Source organism: Botryllus schlosseri, chromosome 14 (genome assembly GCF_051294905.1).
Source record: "Botryllus schlosseri isolate E-star chromosome 14, Bs_hap1, whole genome shotgun sequence".
In the NCBI taxonomy this organism is placed as follows: domain Eukaryota; kingdom Metazoa; phylum Chordata; class Ascidiacea; order Stolidobranchia; family Styelidae; genus Botryllus; species Botryllus schlosseri.
Genome location: NC_137249.1, coordinates 10,353,099 through 10,373,234, shown reverse-complemented (window position 1 = coordinate 10,373,234; position 20,136 = coordinate 10,353,099). Strand labels below are relative to the sequence as shown.

Genomic DNA, 20,136 nt, shown 5'->3' with positions numbered 1-20,136 from the left:
CCGAATATTATGATTTGGAATCACGTTTCTCTGAGATTTATATTGAGGATATATTTGCTCGTTGATTTATTCATTCGTTTGTTAATTTTATGTAATTTCAAAACATCACAATAATGCGATAACGCGGAAAAGCAGTTTTCGATAAGGCTTGGTGCACTCCATAAATTATACGTCAAATCATGCGTAGGCTACTACTGAAGTCTATAATAGCATTTAAGTCCTCTGCGGCTGAAATATAGAATTTATATGATAGACACTGATCGATAAAAATACAGACGGAGACACGTAACAATGACGAATTAAAAGCTTACACGGAAATCGTCTGTCGTCTTCTTTAGTTCATATGAAGCAACCCCATGATTCATGTATTAGTTGTCTGCCAACTATTCATTATTCATATGTGCAGGGGCGGGCGGAGACGGAACCTCGAATGCATCACATTCCCACCCATACGACCAGAATTATTCCGAGAATACCCACAACAACCTCAACGACTACTAGGAGTACTGCCACAACCAGGAAGCCAACTACTACAACCACCACCACAACAACAACAACACCAAAACCAACAACGACCACAACAACTACAACTACCACCCCCAAGCCTACTACTACCATCACCACAACAACGGCAGCTACTACAACAACAACTACAACTGAACCCACCACTACAACCAGAGCTACCACTACTACCAGAGCTACCACTACGACCACAACACCCAAGCCTACCACTACTACAACCACGACACCCAAGCCTACCACCACTACTACAACCACGACACTCAAGCCTACCACGACAGCAACCACTACAAGAGCGACTCTTCCAATCACTACAAAAGCGAGCGGTAAGATTTTGTAAGCAATTGTATAGCATGTGCAATAGGGCTCTTCAAAATGACTTTTTTCTCAAATCGCACTGGCTACTTGATAAAATTGTTAGGTTACCTAATTTAAGCCTACACACCAAATTAGGTTCAATTCCAACCAGTAGCCGCATTGCTACATGAGAAGAAAGTTTCTATTTATTAAATAAAAATAAATAACAAAAAAAAATTTGAAAATTTTCTGTTCACCCCATGAAAGTGTTAGGTTGTCTATAGATACGACATACGATGTTCACCAAATTTGGTTCAATTCCAATCAGTGGAAGCGGAGTTATTGCCGTCGGAAAATTTGGATTATGAATAAATTAGTATTTACGGTGACCATTTCTTTAAATATTTATTATAGTAAATACCGTAAATACTATTATATTCTAATCCAAATTTTTCGACGGCCATAACTCCACTTCTACTGTTTGGAATTGAACCAAATTTGGTGAACATCGTTTCTATAGACAACTTTCATGGGGTAAACAGAAAATTTTCAAATTTTTCGTTATTTATTTTTATGTAATAAACAGAAACTTTCTTCTCCTGTAGAAATGCGGCTACTGGTTGTAATTGAACCAAATTTGGTGTGTAGGCTTAAATTAGGTAACCTAACAATTTTATCAAGTAGCCAGTGCGATTTGAGAAAGAAAGTTATTTTTGAAGAGCCCTAATGTGCAATTGTGCATGTCAAATGTCATAAGCAAGAATATAAAAGGTTTATTATAGATTTGCTATATCATCGAGTTATTGGGAATTTAGGATTACGGTGCTGCGCACACTCAAGGCCCCATAATGAAAGGTCAGGCCTACGAGTGTAGTCAGCCAGTTTGATGTCCACAATCTGCGATGTGTTAGTAGTATTTTACAAATTTAACGGAGTCGGCAGCGTGCGGGCCGCGTATTTACGCAGATAAATGGTTGGTGTTGAATTTCCCTCGTTCGTCTATCTTTTATTGTCGGTAAATATTTTTCCAGGTAGGATTTCATGGAGTGGTTTGATTGCTAAGTAGCTTTTAATACCAACCCATTAACGTACGTCGTACACGAAACCGTAAATCCGTACATTGTCGACAAGACCGCTACTCGATAAGCAGCATTGTGTCGAGTCGGTATCAATTGATTCTCCCCATTCGTTTCGTCTTGTTGTAGCTGGGTAGTGAAAGATAGTAAGTTAATCGTGATGCCACGAGAATATAAGTGGCGCTGGTAACAATAACGATGATGCGCGTATGGTAAAATCGAATTGCTTTGCAGATTTGACCACCCGAAAAACAAGTAGTCATCGGTAGCCAAGATTTTCGAGTAGGCCTATCCGAATTCATTCAAGACGCTCATAGATGGGCATTGGGCATCTCAGGCGAATCGCTTTGCAAGTCCCTTTGAAAATTGGTAGTATTTTGGAGAGTTGTATTTCGAACAAATCAAAAGAAACGTTTGACTGACTTTCGGATGCAATCGATACACATCGTATTCCAGATATTTTCTTTTCAGGAATAGAACTTATTGTTCTGCGTAGCGACAGTCCAAGTTATAGACCTATACAGTCCGACAATGCGCGTGTATGTTGACATTGTTGACCAGACTTTCAATGGGCAATAATTCCGTGAATTTTTCCTGAATTCTTTGCGATACCGTGTACTTCCCTCCCGATAGCTTGTCATTATCGCCTTTGATAGGATCGGGCGTTGTACACTACATTGCCGCAAAAAAGGAACTTCGCCAAATATGCTCAATTTCCAGCGTGTTTGGGTATGTTCGCTGACCGCGCGCACGTCAAAAGAATATAAAGCGATCTCTTGACCGCGCTGCACATGCCAATAAGGCCAAACAATCGTCAATTGCCGCAAGATATCAAAGCATGAAACTTAAACGTAGAAGTTACGTGAATATCTGTCGATGCGACCGATCATATCTTTGTGCTATATAGCGATGTGATACACAATTACACAGGCAGCGCTTGATAAAATCAGGCCTTTGTATAAATAATTCCTCTGAAGTCCCTTTAGCGTCCAGCGGCCACGTAAATTTATTAAATTATGCCGGAAATAACTGAACCATGTAGATTAATCCATGGGTAGCTGCTATCCAAAGCGATGGTAATTTTTCGACATCGGACCAAATTGTTGTTGTTTAGTATTCATAGTGTTCAGTTTATACCGGGCCGATATTCTTCATTAATATTCCTGATCTAACGACATGGCCCACTCTGTAAGACACCGTCATGCACCTCACGAAATTATAACTCAAATAACTGCGGTCACTGTATTACTTACACGCAAGTCAGTAATTTCAAGTCCACCCTTGGCATAGGGATATTTGGAAATCTGACCATTTTCAATGAGTATACAGCATACACACGAAGCCAGTCACGGAATTTGACATTCACGCATAATGAACCATTGTTTCTTCATGTTATCCAAACTGGCTATTTTAACAAAATCTTAATTTAATTTACCGCGTCCCAGCCTATATAAATATTAAATATACGCTTCGAAAATAAAAGGTACATAGGTGAAGCCTCGTGTCTCGTTCTTGATTATAAGAGCAAGCCCGTCAAACTGGAATTATGGGCAAGTTAATAATTGGTGGCCGAACGTGACCTAACTTGGATTCCTCTTTCTTATATTGATATCAACCGATAAGGCTCCTAAATCGCCATTAGTTTTTGGAGGTCCACATCTGTTTTATGGCCATACCTTTATATATGATTTACTCGTGGGTGTAGGCTATTCATTGTCGAGTTATATATTTATTCAGCACTTCCCCTCCAGCATTCATGTCACATGTCATAAATTAGAAAACATACAGCCAGCCATCTTTTCTTTCATCAAGACCTTGTGAGCACCATGTGAGCCGGCGACAAGTAAGCGACTATCTCTTCTATGAACTTGATCGCTTACCGTGCATTCTTATCCACCATCACGGGTGGCATGTCACGCACGGTTTAGCTTTCCAATTGCCCGATTGGACTTCACCAGACACCTTGCTCAGTTCACACACGCTAAAGGTCGTAATGACGTGACTGTATTACGTGTCCGAGGACGTGCATGTACTCGGTTACAATTCAAACTCGCCACAATCGGGGATGCAAATTTGTCATCGCTATGAAATGCAATTCACAGCAATTCAATTAATTGAGATCCACATCGTCCGTCGTATTTGCATAAATGGAAAATACCTACACACTCATAATATACAAATTTCTTTCGTTAAACTATCAATCTATGTTCACCGATACATGTTATTATGCCGTGTCTGGGATGTTAGATATTGTCCATTTTACGTTTAATATTGATTACCGTGTACCGAAATTGAGATATTCGTAAGCGCTCAAAACCCTCACAACCCCAAAATATTTTCCCGATTCTTCAAATCGGACAGCAATTTTGCGCCGTATTTTCGTTTCATATCGAAGCATAATAGACTTGACGTTTGTATCGCCACAAAAGCCGCGTTGTTTAGAAAACACGATAGCACGCTGAGTGAGGGTTGTGACAGCTCGCGAAACTTGCAAAAGTATCGCGAGCATAGAAGTCGCGATTACTCCGAAATGTACGATTGCCTTGAACGGTGCGCGGATCTCCTTTTCCGTGAAGTTATGAATGAAAACAAGCAACGTGACCTCTGTAAGAACTCCTCGACTTAAATCGCTTCAATCCGGCTCGAATCACGTGTGATTTATATAATTTGTCAACAGGAAGAACGAAATTTGTATTCATCTAAACGCCGATTGAATCGAGCGATGAGGTCAATAGAAAAACTGGTTTAAAAGCGTTTGAACCGCCAATATCGGTAAACATTAAGAGATCGGAGACCTCACAACATCCAATCGCTCGGCGGCGGTATTGAAGTATTCATCTTTCGAGGAGGTAAATGAAACATCCACTACAGAATTTCCAAAGCGATACATGTTGCGAAACCTCAAGTTCTCGATTCGTCAAGTGACCGTGATACGCAAAATGTTGGCGCGGTCGGACTTACTAATAGAGCGGTGTAATGCAAGCTGAATGTCTGACGAAATCGATTATTATGACTGCATTGGTATTCCCGACAATTGGTATGCCCGTTGTGTGCAATGTGCGCCGATCAGGTTACGTACAGTGGTGACATGCAAAGTCTAAGCGAGTATTTTGAAAGTGATCCCACGCATGCAACAAATACTTTCTAACAATAGAATGACATCCGTGGGAAATAAGCTATATGTTGTATATGCCCTTTATATCGCGTGAAACTGCAAATTTACTCCGAAATATATCGTTGGGCCTTGGGCGTCGACCTATGGTTTCCCTGACGAAGCATTACACTTGATCTAATTAATTACTGACCCATCATGTGTCTATGCACCTATACCGCATAGATTTGCAAGCACTGCATGATACTTGGAATTTACTTGGGAAATGACATCATGTCACCAACACGTGATGACAGACGCTAACCGCCGCTGCTGAGTGAATTGTTTCCCGTTTATTTTATCCAAACGCAGGTCAAAGGATCACAAATATTTTCCATTGGTATGATCTCGCTTACGAGATTTTTATTGGCCTATAAATATTCCCATACGATTCGTATTTGGTAATCGCTTTCGTGGATCGAAGTTTCTGGATGGATCCGCCGAAATTAGCTTTACATTGCTGCGGCGCCTTTATTGCAGCCGGAACAAACACGTGTTATCAGCCAGCCGCCACTCAAGATTGGCATTAGCAACTTTACTTTTAGGCAACTTGCCAACTGGAATATTATCTCTAGTCCTATCTCAATTTGCACCTCGGATAACGATTGCGATTTGTTAATGGCCAACAGACCTACTTTCCCATTACACAGAGCGGAGTATTCATTAGCGCGAGGATAGTGTCTTGAGCATGCCGTTTCATCAAACACTGTTGGTATTGTATAGTTCCTTTTTGTGGGTTATAATTACTTCTCAAACAGTATTATCCCCATCAGGTATAGCAGCGCGCCGTTAAGTCATCGTGATTCGTTTATCATGAATATGCATTTCAGAGGAGGAAAGGTTTTTGCTGGATTGCTGTACTAAAGGGAAGGCGTGGGCAAGTAACCGTGACTCATGTAGCGGTATCGAGCTTCAAACGAGCACCGATTCCAAATTATGTCTTTCCGCTCAAGTAAGCATTTTTTACGATCAATAAAACCACTGAGGATCGACCCGTGATGTCTACGCTTTTAGAAACAATGCTGCGAGGATGTGAAAAACGACGCGCAATGCAAAAACGGTATCGATTTCGCCCGCGCGACCGGCAGTTGCGTGCGTCCATCGAACCGCCGCACGGTCTGTGCGGTGGACCACTTCATGGTAAGTGTCAAGCAATCATTCCGTAATCCAGAGATGGTCAGTAAATTGTGATAAGAACCACGTGAAATAGCCCCTGTATTGCCATAACAGAATATATTTCCGAGAATTTCACCTGTAGTGCCACATAGTCATTTTCTACATCAGCTTCATGCAGTTTTGACTTGTCTTGGAAATCGCTACTATATTTGTGATTATTAATTGAAAATATACGGCGCTACTTGAGTAGCATCGCTGATTACTTTGACCGTATCTTCTTAAATCTCGGACACGATGTATTTACTTTGCGCAGAGCTGCTGTGATTGCTGCGAAATGGGACTGCGCGCCCGCGATAGCGGCATGTCATGTGAAACAAGCCTATTCAGTGAGTACACCAGTATCAAATGTCTGCCTTTGTGCTTGCATAGTCGATTTAGCAAATTCTTTGATTAGATTATGCTCGAATCTGGGTTTGTGCCGTCACGTACCTAATTGTGTATTCAGTGTTACGGTATACCGACGCGATAACCCCTTGGCAGAGGTCGTGTACGTTAACAGTTAACCAACGTTTCCCAGGTCAGTCTTGCGGAAAAGCTTTCGCCAAGTGTTGCCACCAAGGAGGAACGGCAAATCTACGTCATCCAGGTAACGTCGAGTTGGTTATTTGATAGCGCTTCTAAAACAAGATGTTATTTGACTAATGGTGGTATCGCGTACGTTTAAGTCGAATACTGTATACCTCTGTGTTTGATGAGGATACTGTGTTGTGCAAAGGAGATTATCGCTGTTTTGTGAACCCGGTCTAATCACTTGAATTACAATGTTTCCATTATAGCGTCGTTCCTATGTTGTGGGACAAAGCCAGTGAGAGTGTTGTTTTTGAATGGATTACCTTTCGCTCCGTGTTTAAGTCAACGCAATCAATTTAGTTAGTGTAAGGTGACATCACTTCGTAATCGTTTCTCATCTTCGCCATCGACCCGGGGTGGATAAAATTTCCAAAGCCGCTGTGAGTTTCTGTATCAGTCTTGCGCGTGTTTCACGTTGTCGAAGATGAGACATCCGCTCCCTGCGAATGTGGATTCGTGTCCCGCCGCCCGATTTGCAATGGCGGGCGAGGAAAGTTCAACGTCTGGACACCTTATCCGCGCAGATAATATTCGCGACACCAGAAAGTCTATATGACCGCATTGTAAATGTTTCCAGATATCCGCATAACTCGATCTGTCTTACGCGGGAATGCTTTCCTGTCTCGGCTCGCCGTGTCTACCTTATATACTGTACGAATTTTACTTCCCACATACATTCGGTTCAATATAGCTTTGCGTACAGTGAAGCGGTTATCGGTTCACACGCAACGTGGCATTCGTGTGTACACAAGTCAGCGACCACCCGCCGATCGCTGTGCCAATGTTATTGTCCAGATCCGACGAGATCCGCTGTGCTTGCTTTGTCCTTGAAATCAGTTTGTTTCATCGCTCACACGCTGACGCCATGCCTCGTGTTCTTCGAGGAAATAGTGGTTAATGTCCTTTCCGGTTTTGGTAAATAGTACCGCATTCCTATCCGCACTGGGAAATAATTTACGTGTCTGTCGTTGGGTTTGCCGTGATGTAATATTGATTTGATTACGTTTCGGCGTATACTATCCGGATTTGTGTTGAATGTGCGGATTTGTTTTGGGATTAACCCCACTTCAATTCGTCGTCATTGGGCTTATATCGATGATACCGTATAGCATACGCCGTATATTATCCAGTCATAATTTCATCCGCAGAAAATCTTTCCAAGTAGGATTGATAGATATCCGACGCCGGCGAACCCCCGATCTCGCACGCTATATGTGGCATTGCAAGACACAGATAATATGCGCAAAGCCGACTGTGCAAGGGAGGGCACAGTCTGCTTGCGTGTGAGACACTTGGGTGCGTCACCTGTGGGCGTTTCCGATGCAGATAATTTCTAGAAGTTAACCGACTTAATATCTTGGTATAGTTTACTATCAGCGGCATATTTTCAGCGCTAAACCGAATTCCACAGCCTCATATCGCATTTCGGTTGAGCTTCTGAACATATACTTTGGGCATGACCCCATCAAACGCGCAAAAATGTCACGATGATACATTTCACACTGCGTTGTAAAGTTAAGCCTTGTAGTGCAATAGCACGGTTAGTGCCAGACGTGGCCAAAGTATACATCGTTGGTAATCAAGTAGAAGTAGAAGTAGCTTCGTAAATTTCTACCCAAGTAGAAGTAGAAGTAGCGATTATCGTGCAAGTGAATAATTAAGTTATTTTAAGCCTAGTTTTGCTTAAAATAATGAAAACTGTTAAATAGAAGTATCCATACTTCGTCACTGACCAGTGACCCCATATGGTTAGTAATTGTCACACAACACGAATTTAATTAACATGCACCACATTCTGTTTTTGCAGATAGCACAATGAGCCCCACAACCGCACCGACCACCACCACTACCGAAGTCAACGGTGAGCTAATATTATCTCGCTCCGAGGCATTCTTTCGTTATCGCGATGGCGTCGTTTTAATAAGTAGGGATATTTGCATTGCGGACGCTGGGTTAACAATGAATTTACGATGAACTAACGAAACCATTAAACGAAAATGACAATTTCATCCAGGCGTTGAGACGAGACCACCAGCATTTCGATCGGTAGCGATTCACTGTATTATACGGTACTTCGCCGCGGATTATCGTACAACTTAGAAAATCTAAGTCCACCCGCAGAATAAATCTGATGTACTTGAGATACATTGACCGCAATTCATCATCGCAGTCTGCATCGTGGCTTCCGACAACGTCGGTGTCGTTTTCCTATTCATTTTCTATTTGTGAGGTCCTTTGACACTTTCACGCGTCACGGATAATACATCGGAAACTCGAGCGAGAGCTTTTTAGCCGCTTATTTCCACGTCGTAATAGATCTCATATTTGATTCGCGGTTGCGATAATGTCATTTGATCGTGAGTGATCCGCTAAAACACGGCTGTGAAAGGTACGCAAACTATTCCCTCGACTCGTTTCTCTTTAATTACCCAGTCTCGCGGGTTTCCGATGGCTGTCAGCCGGCGCTGCGTTTAGAAGCAGCTTTGCGAAATACACGGTTCAACGTCACGCATATACGTTCACTTGCAGTGCATCGCTGTGCAACGCACAATACGTGTCGGCAGATCTGCAGGGATGCAGTCGACGGGATCCTTTGTTCTTGCCGCAGAGGATACAAGTTGCAGAAAGACAAGGTTTCATGCGCCGGTATGCTAATCTTACCTCTGTGTTGAATCCGCTTATGCGACATTGCGATTGGATCAATGTATTACCGGAAGGGAATGATTTTATGCAAAAATGTCGATTACGAATAAACGGTGCTGATTTCCTCCGGCGATGCCTTATTGATCATAGGCATATTGCGAGAGATCGAATTATGAGATACCTTCGGTTTTCTCCATTACTTTGAGATTTATAAATGTAGGTCCAAGAACAAACCTTGAAGTACATCTGTGTCAACAGCAGTATAGCTACACCTGTTCATAATATCACACCAACTATCCTAGTTTCGCGCGTGTCATATATGCATCACATCCGTAATTTGCGTACGTCACGTCCAAACCCATGTTCAGCAGTAAGACAACTCGCTTAAGAACTGCACGGAATTTTTGACTCATTTCTTGGTACTAGAACCCAGAAATATTGATATGCAAAATTATATCATAACGCAGAAATTCTCACTACGAATCTTAATTGAAAAGACTACGAAATTGTTAATAGTCAGAAATGTGGATGCGCGTCGGCAAGTGAACCACACATTGCCAGAAAAAGTTTAATTCGGAATATCGTGAATTTAAGGTCACCCTGGTGCAATATATCATTCTCGTTCGGCAATCAAAACTATTTTCTTTGGATTTGCTACTTCAGACTACTCTGCACTGTAAGTGTATACTCAGAGGCGACTCAGCCGTCCGTGCGCGTCAGACGTCTCTATACGTTTGCGATACGCCTGAAATTCAAGTGGTCGTCGAGAAGATGTTTGGCAATTTCCAATATAGACAAGGAATTTACGATACGTATTTTGTAACTGACGTTATTTAAATACTCGAGATAGTTCAAATATACTGCAGTGTATAAATAGCGGAAAATTATGAGCGCGTGAGCGTTGAAAGATGAATTCGCGGTTTTATGAACTTTTAATATGTCTCCCGTAATATTTAAGCGTCGATATTATTCCAGATATTAACGAATGTGTCTTGGGCACGCACACGTGCACCGAGAATCAGCTCTGTCTCAATCGACGAGGTTCCTTCTTCTGCCAGAGGAGATTGAGCTGCGGTACTGGGTACGAATTAACAGAGAGAAATACTTGTGAAGGTGAGGCTCTATCATGACAGTGTACTGTGCGGTAGAGATTTGGCGTTGTCATATGTAATTAAAGTAGTTCCATTTAAAGGTGGTCAGTAACGAGTTACATCTACTCTCCCGAGTAATCAAGTAGGGTTTGCCTACACAATATACTTTTTTAGACTGCTTGCGGGGCTGCTTGGCGTAGAATACTTTCTTTTTACTTATTTCGAAATGGTTGCTTGTACTTGAGTATCAGCGCTAAGTAATTTGGCCATCTCTATGGGTTCATTTTATATCCCAGTCCTTATTTAGTGCTCCCTCTAAATCGTTTAAAATTCATGTGAAGAATAGTGAATTAAATTAGGATCCGATCAAAATCTAGCTTTACTTTCAATGTGGTATGGCCCCCGATCTGAATGGAATAACACCACAATGAATACCGTTTCAGACATCGACGAATGTGCCCTGGGTGTCCACGATTGTCTTCCGAGCACCATCTGTCAGAATGCAAGAGGCTCGTATCTATGCATTCCCAAACAATGTGACGGGGGTTTCATCACGGACGCTACAGGGAAATGCATAGGTTAGATTCTATTATATTGTTAGCTCTATAGCAAATCTGTATCCAGTGGAACTGATGCTTTGCAGATATCAACGAATGCAGGATGCGTACTTTTACTTGCCCGATCGGAGCCTCGTGCGTGAACACCGAGGGAAGCTATGAATGCCGTTGCCCGGTTGGATTGCGAACCAACGAAGAAAATACGAGATGCGAAGGTGAAAACATGACGGATTTATAGCATGTGCCAAAGTCAAATTAGGTTGTGAATGATTTTCTTCTAAGCCTACAATGAACTAAATTTCTCATTATTATTTCGTTCTGGTGGTACTGAGAAATTTCAGAATTTCGATATCAGAAACTCGCAGAGTTTTTCACTAGAGATAAGCCAACTCGCTACTTGACATAGTTGCAGATGTTTTCCGCTTTTGAAATTAAATCTTCAAATCCCAATCATGAATTCAATTTCGATCTAATCAGAACTCAGCGTTAAAAACCCATACTTGGGTCGATTAAAATATTAAACAATCATATCTGAATCCGGCCAATATCATTTTTAGTAAAATCCATAATCATCTCTACCGCGCACTTGTGAACAACTGTACGAGTAGATACAAGTATAAATTTAAGCGATGTTGGATTTTAATGTTAGAGCATGCCCGAGGATAGGATACTGTTTCTATAGTAAAGTGACCGTATCATCGTACAGATATCACCGTAAAGCAAACACGAAGTCTTACTCAACAAAATATTTTCATTTCTTTTAGTACACGAACTTATACTGGATACAAGATTTAGAGATTAAGGCGTGGATTTACGAACAATACAGCATTATAAAAGTAGGTCTCCTCGAGACCGCTACGCTCAAGTAATCCTTTGTGCCGGCCGCTAAAACGTGTAATCGTTATTAAGTCATACGCTAAAAAAGTTCGGAACAAGCGGCGATACGTCGTCCAGTAATATTTCCTCAAATTTGTAACACTCAAAGCGATGCTGTAATGAACGATAATTAGGGATGCGACTGCGAAATAATTAGTAATTTCGTATGAGAAACTGTTATTACAGATTGCCGGTAAGCAACCTATTTTCTTCGGGCTGATTGATGACTGGTTAGTCGTATCTTTTATGAAGTGGTCGGCACCCGTTATCTATGCGCTGTGAAACTTGCGTGGAATACTAGTTGTATACGATGCGGTTGCTTTGATACGCCGATTTTGAGTGAGAGCACTTCACGCAGTCGCACGGCGCATCGTTGTTGCTACACTGCTGGAATTTCACGAAATATCCCCAGCATATAGTATATTTCGGCTTCACTTTTTGACGCCATGTAACTACGTGCACTTTGGAATGTTTGATTTACGCCTCATTCTTTTTAGACATTGACGAATGCCGGCTGTCTCTGTCGCACTGTAGCGAGCGTGGAATATGCGTGAACACGATCGGCAGCTACATCTGCCGAGAACCGCCCAAGCTGAGATGCGGTCAAGGCTACGAGGCAGACGAGGAACGGAACAATTGCGTTGGTACGTCTCTTTGACTCATTTTCGCACGTGTTTAAATTCATAAAGTTCGTTTTACTGGGCAATAAAAATCACAGTCCGATATATGTCTGTAATGAATCGCTGCTCAATACTGCGTTGAGTAATGAGTCATCGCTACAGAATATCGATGGGCCCTTATCGAAAGCATGCTGTCGTCTCAGAGCGTTATGCACACACGATATATAAAATTTTCAACTCGTAATTGTTCGGAGAGGCTGGAATCTTGTCGTGATTTATCAAATGCTTCAAATTCTTGGGATGCTTTCAAATTCCTGGTCACCCTGGAACCGAATCCATCCAGGAATGCTGTTTTCGTAGGATTGTAGACATTACCGTTCGAATTTCTTGAGTATACGCACGACACTCGGTATCAACTTTTTCGCCTTCATGCAGCGCATAGTTCGATCATTCGTAATCACCGCAACGTTTCTCTCATTAGACATTGACGAATGTACGGCTGGCACTCACAGTTGTAACTATGGGTCTACGTGTATCAACGAAGTCGGTGGGTACCGCTGTCAAGACCCCTTGACTTGCCCGGACGGAATGGAACCGGCTCAGGACGAACGTGTTTGTGTCGGTGAGTAGTTCATGAAAGGCTCATGGCAGTAGAAAACTTTCTATGCGGCAATAAACGTCACCGTGTGTCGTTCAATGTTCTTACAAACTGAAATTATCAGGGGATAAATGTGAATTAGGATTAAATTCCTGGTTCTGATCCGCTTTAAGCGTGGTATTTTAATTTTACCGGCTTAGACTGGCGAGCTCTGAGGAATTTTTATGTCGTGCAATTTATGACGACAAAACCTATAACCAGGTGCGATTGACATCTGTCTGTCGTTAACTGATAGCTCTATTAATCTTCTTTGTGAGTCAGATATTCTGCTAGAATAGCACTCGTGGCGGTTATTGCATATTCCGATATCAAAGCACTGGGTGAATTTAGTGATATTTTGTCTTCGTCGTTGCGATGAGTGGAACACATCCAATATTAAACCGCGCGTGACTAACCTTCGTACGAAATTCCTTCGTACCGCGACCAATCGTTACCGATTTCTCATAATGATATATTGTCGGGCACGGTAATATCGCCAGGATTACGCAATTAATGATATCCCGTACTTACCTTCTCCCCGAAATACGATATCATGTAGCCGGAACCGGATGATTCTCCTTTCCAGACATTGACGAATGCGAAAATCCGTCGCTGCATCGGTGCAACGACGGGGGAGTGTGCTTGAACCTCATGGGAAGCTTCAAGTGCCGCTGTAATCCGGGATATGATAATGGTGTCACGGCTGATGGTCTGCCAACATGTACAGGTGATTGACAGCTACTTCTCTTGCAATAGTTCATTCATATGGGTATAAGCGGATATTCCACCATTGCAACGTTAATGAGATGTTCACGTCCGATGGAGGTCGAGTCTACACTGTAAATTAGAAAGGTGAACACTAGGGTGGAGTGAAAATGACTTTTTTTTTTCAAATCAAAAAAGGCCTTCCTCAATCCTGACAAATGACCTAAAACTTCAATTAAAAGTGACTTCAGGGTGTTGCCCCCATTTTCCAGCCGGCAACCCCCCAATTTCTGCGCGTGGGGGGGTAAAATGGCCCATCTCGGCAACCGCTGGTCGTAGAGTCATGATATATAGCTCAAAATCTGCGGAAGCATCATGTTTCTATCTGTCTTCTGAAGAAAGTTTTCTCTATTGTGAACACAAAATGAGTTATAGCCAAAAAACTATATATACGCACATTTTTGTTGAAATTCAGCATTTATTCTGACGAATTATGATCTGTCATTAGTTTTTTTTTAAAGTAAAGTAACACACTGGCAATACCGAATATTGGGCCCATATTACAAATATATTCACAACACAGTCCATTTAAAATCGGTGTAAAACATCATAATGAAACATTCACATTGAACGTCTTATATTAAAAATGCATTCTTTTGTCAAGTTTTTTCATCAGTTTACGAGACTTAATTTTTCGGCGAATGAGGCCATCTCGTCTTTGAAATCCCGAAACGTGCCCTGATGCTTCTGTTACGAGCTTTACATGATGTTCCATGCACTGTTTGATTGCGGCATGGATTATTATTATTATTACACGGGTATTACAGTGACGCTTATCGCTGTTTAGGCCTTGTGCGTCACGACACAGATATAGGTACAGTTCAGTTTCATATTACAGTTCATATTCATCGTATAGTCAGTATCTTCGACATCATGTATCTTCCTCGTTGGACGACTTTCAATCAGCGCAGTCACTCGTTCACTCTTTCTCTTGCATGCGTCCGTCTTCGGGTCTCAGCTGCCAGCTTTATGAGAGCGTGGCTTGCTCTGTGTCTGGGCTTTTAAACACACTGTTGTACAGTGGGATCGGCGATGAGGAGCCCAGATAACCTCCGACACATAGAGACATGGTAGAGCCGAGACTCGAACCAAGAACCATTGGTGTCGTGACTGTGTCGCTTAGCACACTGCGCCACTCGCTTCCCCATTGCGGCATGGATGAAACAAAATCAGAGGCTTCTCGCGGCATTCTTCTAACTCTGCATCAGTTAAGTGCTCAATCGCTGGAGAAAGTTGTTGATATAAGGTTCAATATCAACCAACTCGTGGTATACCTTTGCTTCCAAGTTCAACTTTGAGACGCAGAATAAACGAACAGGACCGCAGTTCAATTGGTTGGAACCGCTATGACTCTCAATGTCCAGGAGTGAATTTTATTCAGCGGCATGTTTTCGAATCGCCAGCACCTTGGTCACACCCAATTGAAAAAAAACTACGTGGAAGTGTATCTTGTTGGTCAGTTACTCAATTCAAAAAGCTCTCGCCACCACTTATGGCCTTTCAAAAGCTACCATAGGAAATTGTTAGTGACTTAAGTAAGGACCAGTTATATGCTTATAAATATGCTGGGCAATTATTCAAGGAAATGCTGATGATGATCTGGCTTACTTGGAGGTTGGACCACCGGGTGCGCATTCAAGATGGCTGACTTTAGGATGCAGTGCAGAGTTCTACGGTATTATGTGTAGAGTTTTACGGTATTATGTAACAGTTGATGAATCGCCTTCGAACCTGGAGATTCTGGTTCGTTTTTGTCTTGAAGTATATTTTTCAACTTGGTTTGAGATCAAGGGAGACAAACATATAACACATGGATCCAGAAACATCTTCAACTTGATTCAACAGGTTTTGAATTTCTCTGACCGAAACGTTCGGAAAATTGCTTTGAATGTGGTGACAAGAAACGGTTATTTCACAAACCCCGAAAATATTATGATTGCAATGCTGGTAGATGATAATGAAGACATACGAAATAAGGGTGTGACCAAGGTGCTTGCGTTTCAAAAACATACCGCTGAATAAAATTCACTTGTGGACATTGAAAGTCATAGCAGTTCCAACCAATTGAACTGGGGTCCTATTCGTTTATTCTGTGTCCCATAGCCAAGGCATACCACGAATTGGTTGATATTGAACCTTATCAACAACTTCCTCCAACGATTGAGCACTTAACTGATGCAGAGTTAGAAGAATGCCGCGAGAAGCCTCTGATTTTGTTTCATCCATGCCACAATCAAACAGTGGAACGACATGTAAAGCTCGTAACAGAAGCATCAGCACTAGTTTCGGGATTTCAAAGACGAGATATGGCCTCATTCGCCGAAAAATTAAGTATCGTAAACTGATGAAAAAACTTGACAAAAGAATGCATTTTTAATAAAAGTCGTTAAATGTGAGTGTTTCATTATGATGTTTTGAACCGATTTTAAAAGGACTGTGTTGTGAATATATTTGTAATATGGGCCCAATATTCGGTATTGCCAGTGTGTTACTTTACTTTAAAAAAAAACTAATGACAGATCACAATTCGTCAGAATAAATGCTGAATTTCAACAAAAATGTGCGTATATATAGTTTTTTGGCTATAACTCATTTTGTGTTCACAATAGAGAAAACTTTCTTCAGAAGACAGATAGAAACATGATGCTTCCGCAGATTTTGAGCTATATATCATGACTCTACGACCAGCGGTTGCCGAGATGGGCCATTTTACCCCCCCACGCGCAGAAATTGGGGGGTTGCCGGCTGGAAAATGGGGGAAACACCCTGAAGTCACTTTTAATTGAAGTTTTAGGTCATTTGTCAGGATTGAGGAAGGCCTTTTTTGATTTGAAAAAAAAAAGTCATTTTCACTCCACCCTAGTGAACACCCTCATTTCCAGGGTGGTACTTTGAAAACACCGCATACACCCCTACAGGTGTGTTTCTCTAAATTCATCCTCATCATTATGCAGCCATGAAAAAGTTTCACCCTGTAGATTTGAGGTCCCATCTCCATACAGCTATATCACTGCTGAACTGTTGAATGTTTAGTAGGCTCTTCATCGCAACTTCATTTGCGTACCAGTGTCTTATATAGAATCCTAGGTTGGAAGTTTGTCGTTCTGTACCCCGTTAGCAGTGGATCAAAGTAAAAAGAGTATATAGACTTGATATGGACTTGAATGACAAAAACACGGTATAAAAACACAAACAACTTCATTCATATCCGGACACCTGGAGTTACACAAAATAGCCGGATCCGACAGCTCAAATCCGCTGAATCGGTCTCAAAACCGCTCATTGGCGACAGGCTGCACCGGGTTTATGTAATTCCCGTTTAATTATGGGATATATCAGCTTATCGATAATTACCTTTCATACTTAAGCGCAGAAGTAAGGCAAATACTACCATGGGAATGGAGCGGGGCTTGTTAATACTTGTAATTGATGTGCCGATACAACTCCGTTGGTGTTCTTCACGCCAGTCCGTCGGCTCCGTGTCTATGGATTGTTACGCATCATTAACACGGCTTATATTACGTTTTCGTAGATATCGATGAATGCACCAGGAGCGTGGAAAAGAAATGCAGTTACAGGTGCGCAAATCTCCCCGGTTCTTACGAGTGCATCTGTCCCGCTGGATACAGGGTCGGGTCTACACCGGATAGTTGTGAAGGTATGGTGTAGTTACATGTGATGAATATCACGAAGTTCGACCGAACGTTCGTAAACGCAAGAGCGTTACCAAACGTGTGCTTTCTTACACAGATATTGACGAATGCGCGGCTGGTACGTCACCTTGCTCTTCTTCCGATACGTGTTTCAATACGAAAGGAAGTTATAAATGCAAAGACCTATCTTGCCCGACCGGCTACAAAAGATATTCCAACACGTAAGTCCAAATATTCCAATTCGTTTCCTTGCTAGTTACGATTTCTGCGGTCATAATTGCATAAGTTTGACAATGACGATGCGATGAAAGGTCAGGATGGTCAATTGGTCAGTGATATGATAGATAACTAACCTACGGAGGTTAGTTATCCATAGTGAAATATTACAGATTTTATGCTTCCCAATTTGAAATTACGTATGATGAGAGGTTATCTAATTTTTGACATGACATTAATGGTTGGCAAAATTTATTTCGCACCCGTATATACGGCGGTGAAACATGATTCTAATCGACATCGCTAACGATGTGTCTATTTCTTTGTTTTGCATGATTTGGTCTACGTTTCCGCACTGAACACGACGTTGCCTGCACTCGATTTTATGTATTTTTGAATCCGACTGACGTATGGCACTGGATGGTGGTCTGTTTGCATTGGATCTCAAACGTGGACGGCATGCCGGTATCTCTTATGCATGGAATACACAGTCGGTGCAGTAGGCTGTCGTGCCGTGGAAAACCGAGGTCTTGTTGGAAGCTGCCGAAACAGATATCTCACCATAACATATCGGTGGCCAATGGCACCTCGCCGGATAAGCCCTTGTTCCGCATGAGCGTCGCTAGAAACGCAGGCAACAGCCGGTATAGCTTTAAACTCACCAGCGGTAACGAAGGCGAATTCTTCACAGTGAGCAGCACGACTAGCCACAGAAGGCCGTCGGGCATAGTGTACACTGCGAAACGAATTCTCGGTCCTAACGAATACGTTGTCGACTTGACTTTAACTCTGACGAGAGGCCGAAGGGTGATCAGTTACGTATCTAGACTTTACATATTCGTTTCGGAATACGCATTGTAACAGACGAAAGGCGCGCGACTCTGTTGTGGCTTCGAGGCTACTTTTCTTGCCAGAAATGAATATTCAATTCATGTCAGCAATCGATCGGGTGGGATTGACACGCGGGAGTGCCCAATGATAGTCCTTCAATCTTTCCCCAACGAGGTCCTCGTGTTAAATCGGCTTTCTCACGGTGAAAGGCCAACGAGGAAAGTTCTAGAATCAAGCTTCAATTGCGTTCGCAGTATTTTCATTCATTCATCCTACACTTGACGTAATTTATGACCGGTTAAGTGCGCTACCTAAAAATATATTCGAGTTGACGCCTATATGTTCCATGCCTTCTACCTATGATGCTTTGGGGTTTCTACGCTTTCTTACACTTTTGCTATTGCGCTTTTCTATAGTATTTTCTCGCACTTAGATGTCGTTCAAACGATGCCTACCTTATCTGTTTATAATCGTCACAATGTCTTGGTATTATTGCGTCGCATGGGATTTGCGTGGCACTACTTGGTTCGTGATTCACGTGACATTCTTTTGCACTACCAAAAGGAATCTCATTATTGATAACAGCTCCCGAGATGGCTAGGTTACGTATCTGCGCGAGACTTTTAGATGGTAGAATCATCTGGCAATATCTTCAAAATAGTCAATGTACATGTTCACATTGCTGATAAATATGAAATATTCGTGCAATGAAATCACAGTTTCAAGGCTTATCGGTGACTGTTTCCTGGAATGTTTCGATGAATATCTACCGCTAGACAAAGTTGTCATATTGAGTCAACGATCTGACATTAACCGAATAGAATTTCTAATGTCGACTGTGAATGTAAGAACTGAACTATGCCTGTGTGCGTAGCCTGTGTCGAGAAACCCATCATTGAAAAATGGTAGACGGCGCAGATACTTTTGTATCCTGGGAATACGTATACAGTGGGTTTCCGTATCATGTCATTTCTGCCTTCTATATTTCTTAATATTATATATATATACTTCTTCACAAACAATATTTCGGTTATGTATCGTATCATTTGTAAATAAAGCATCTGCTGGTCAGAATTTCGCCACGTACGATTTGCCTATGGCTGTATACGTGACAATATTTCGTAGTTGCATAGTATCAATCGATGCCAGCATGGGTTACGAGGCGTAGCGAACGATGGGCTTCGCATCTGGAGTTCAGCGGACTAGGGAAAATCATTAAACGTCAGCAACATTGATATGTAAGGTGCTCAAGGTTAGCTAAGGTTAATTGTCAACTGCATAGTTTAAGCGCGAAAGGAGCCTCTCTTCACAAAAAGGCATATTATGGTATGCTGGTGAATGCAAATCTTTGCTGTCTCCATTTTCAACTCGCACATTAGAGCCAACAGAACAAACTCGCTTGGAAATTGAACATTCATGAATGGATGAATCGTATTTCTATAAATATAGTCGTACTCA

At 41.9% G+C, this 20,136-nt stretch overlaps 1 protein-coding gene across 2 annotated transcripts in view; it reads left to right on the top strand.

Annotated features, from left to right (window-relative positions):
• LOC145455472 (uncharacterized) overlaps positions 1-20,136 on the top strand; it is a 28,593-nt gene that overhangs the window by 7,074 nt on the left and 1,383 nt on the right. Inside the window, exons 8-23 of one of the 2 annotated variants that reach the window (XM_080333448.1) lie at positions 407-845; positions 5,874-5,995; positions 6,058-6,183; positions 6,473-6,545; positions 6,737-6,805; positions 8,597-8,650; positions 9,319-9,435; positions 10,408-10,545; positions 10,967-11,101; positions 11,167-11,295; positions 12,454-12,600; positions 13,058-13,198; positions 13,800-13,940; positions 17,511-17,636; positions 17,729-17,852; positions 18,339-19,764. In XM_080333448.1, coding sequence (XP_080189574.1) covers positions 407-845; positions 5,874-5,995; positions 6,058-6,183; positions 6,473-6,545; positions 6,737-6,805; positions 8,597-8,650; positions 9,319-9,435; positions 10,408-10,545; positions 10,967-11,101; positions 11,167-11,295; positions 12,454-12,600; positions 13,058-13,198; positions 13,800-13,940; positions 17,511-17,636; positions 17,729-17,852; positions 18,339-18,708 — 2,451 coding nt within the window. In that variant the 3' untranslated portion in view covers positions 18,709-19,764. Of the gene's footprint in view, positions 1-406; positions 846-5,873; positions 5,996-6,057; positions 6,184-6,472; positions 6,546-6,736; positions 6,806-8,596; positions 8,651-9,318; positions 9,436-10,407; positions 10,546-10,966; positions 11,102-11,166; positions 11,296-12,453; positions 12,601-13,057; positions 13,199-13,799; positions 13,941-17,510; positions 17,637-17,728; positions 17,853-18,338; positions 19,765-20,136 lie in introns of those variants that run through there. The other variant, XM_080333447.1, reaches the window with a different exon arrangement.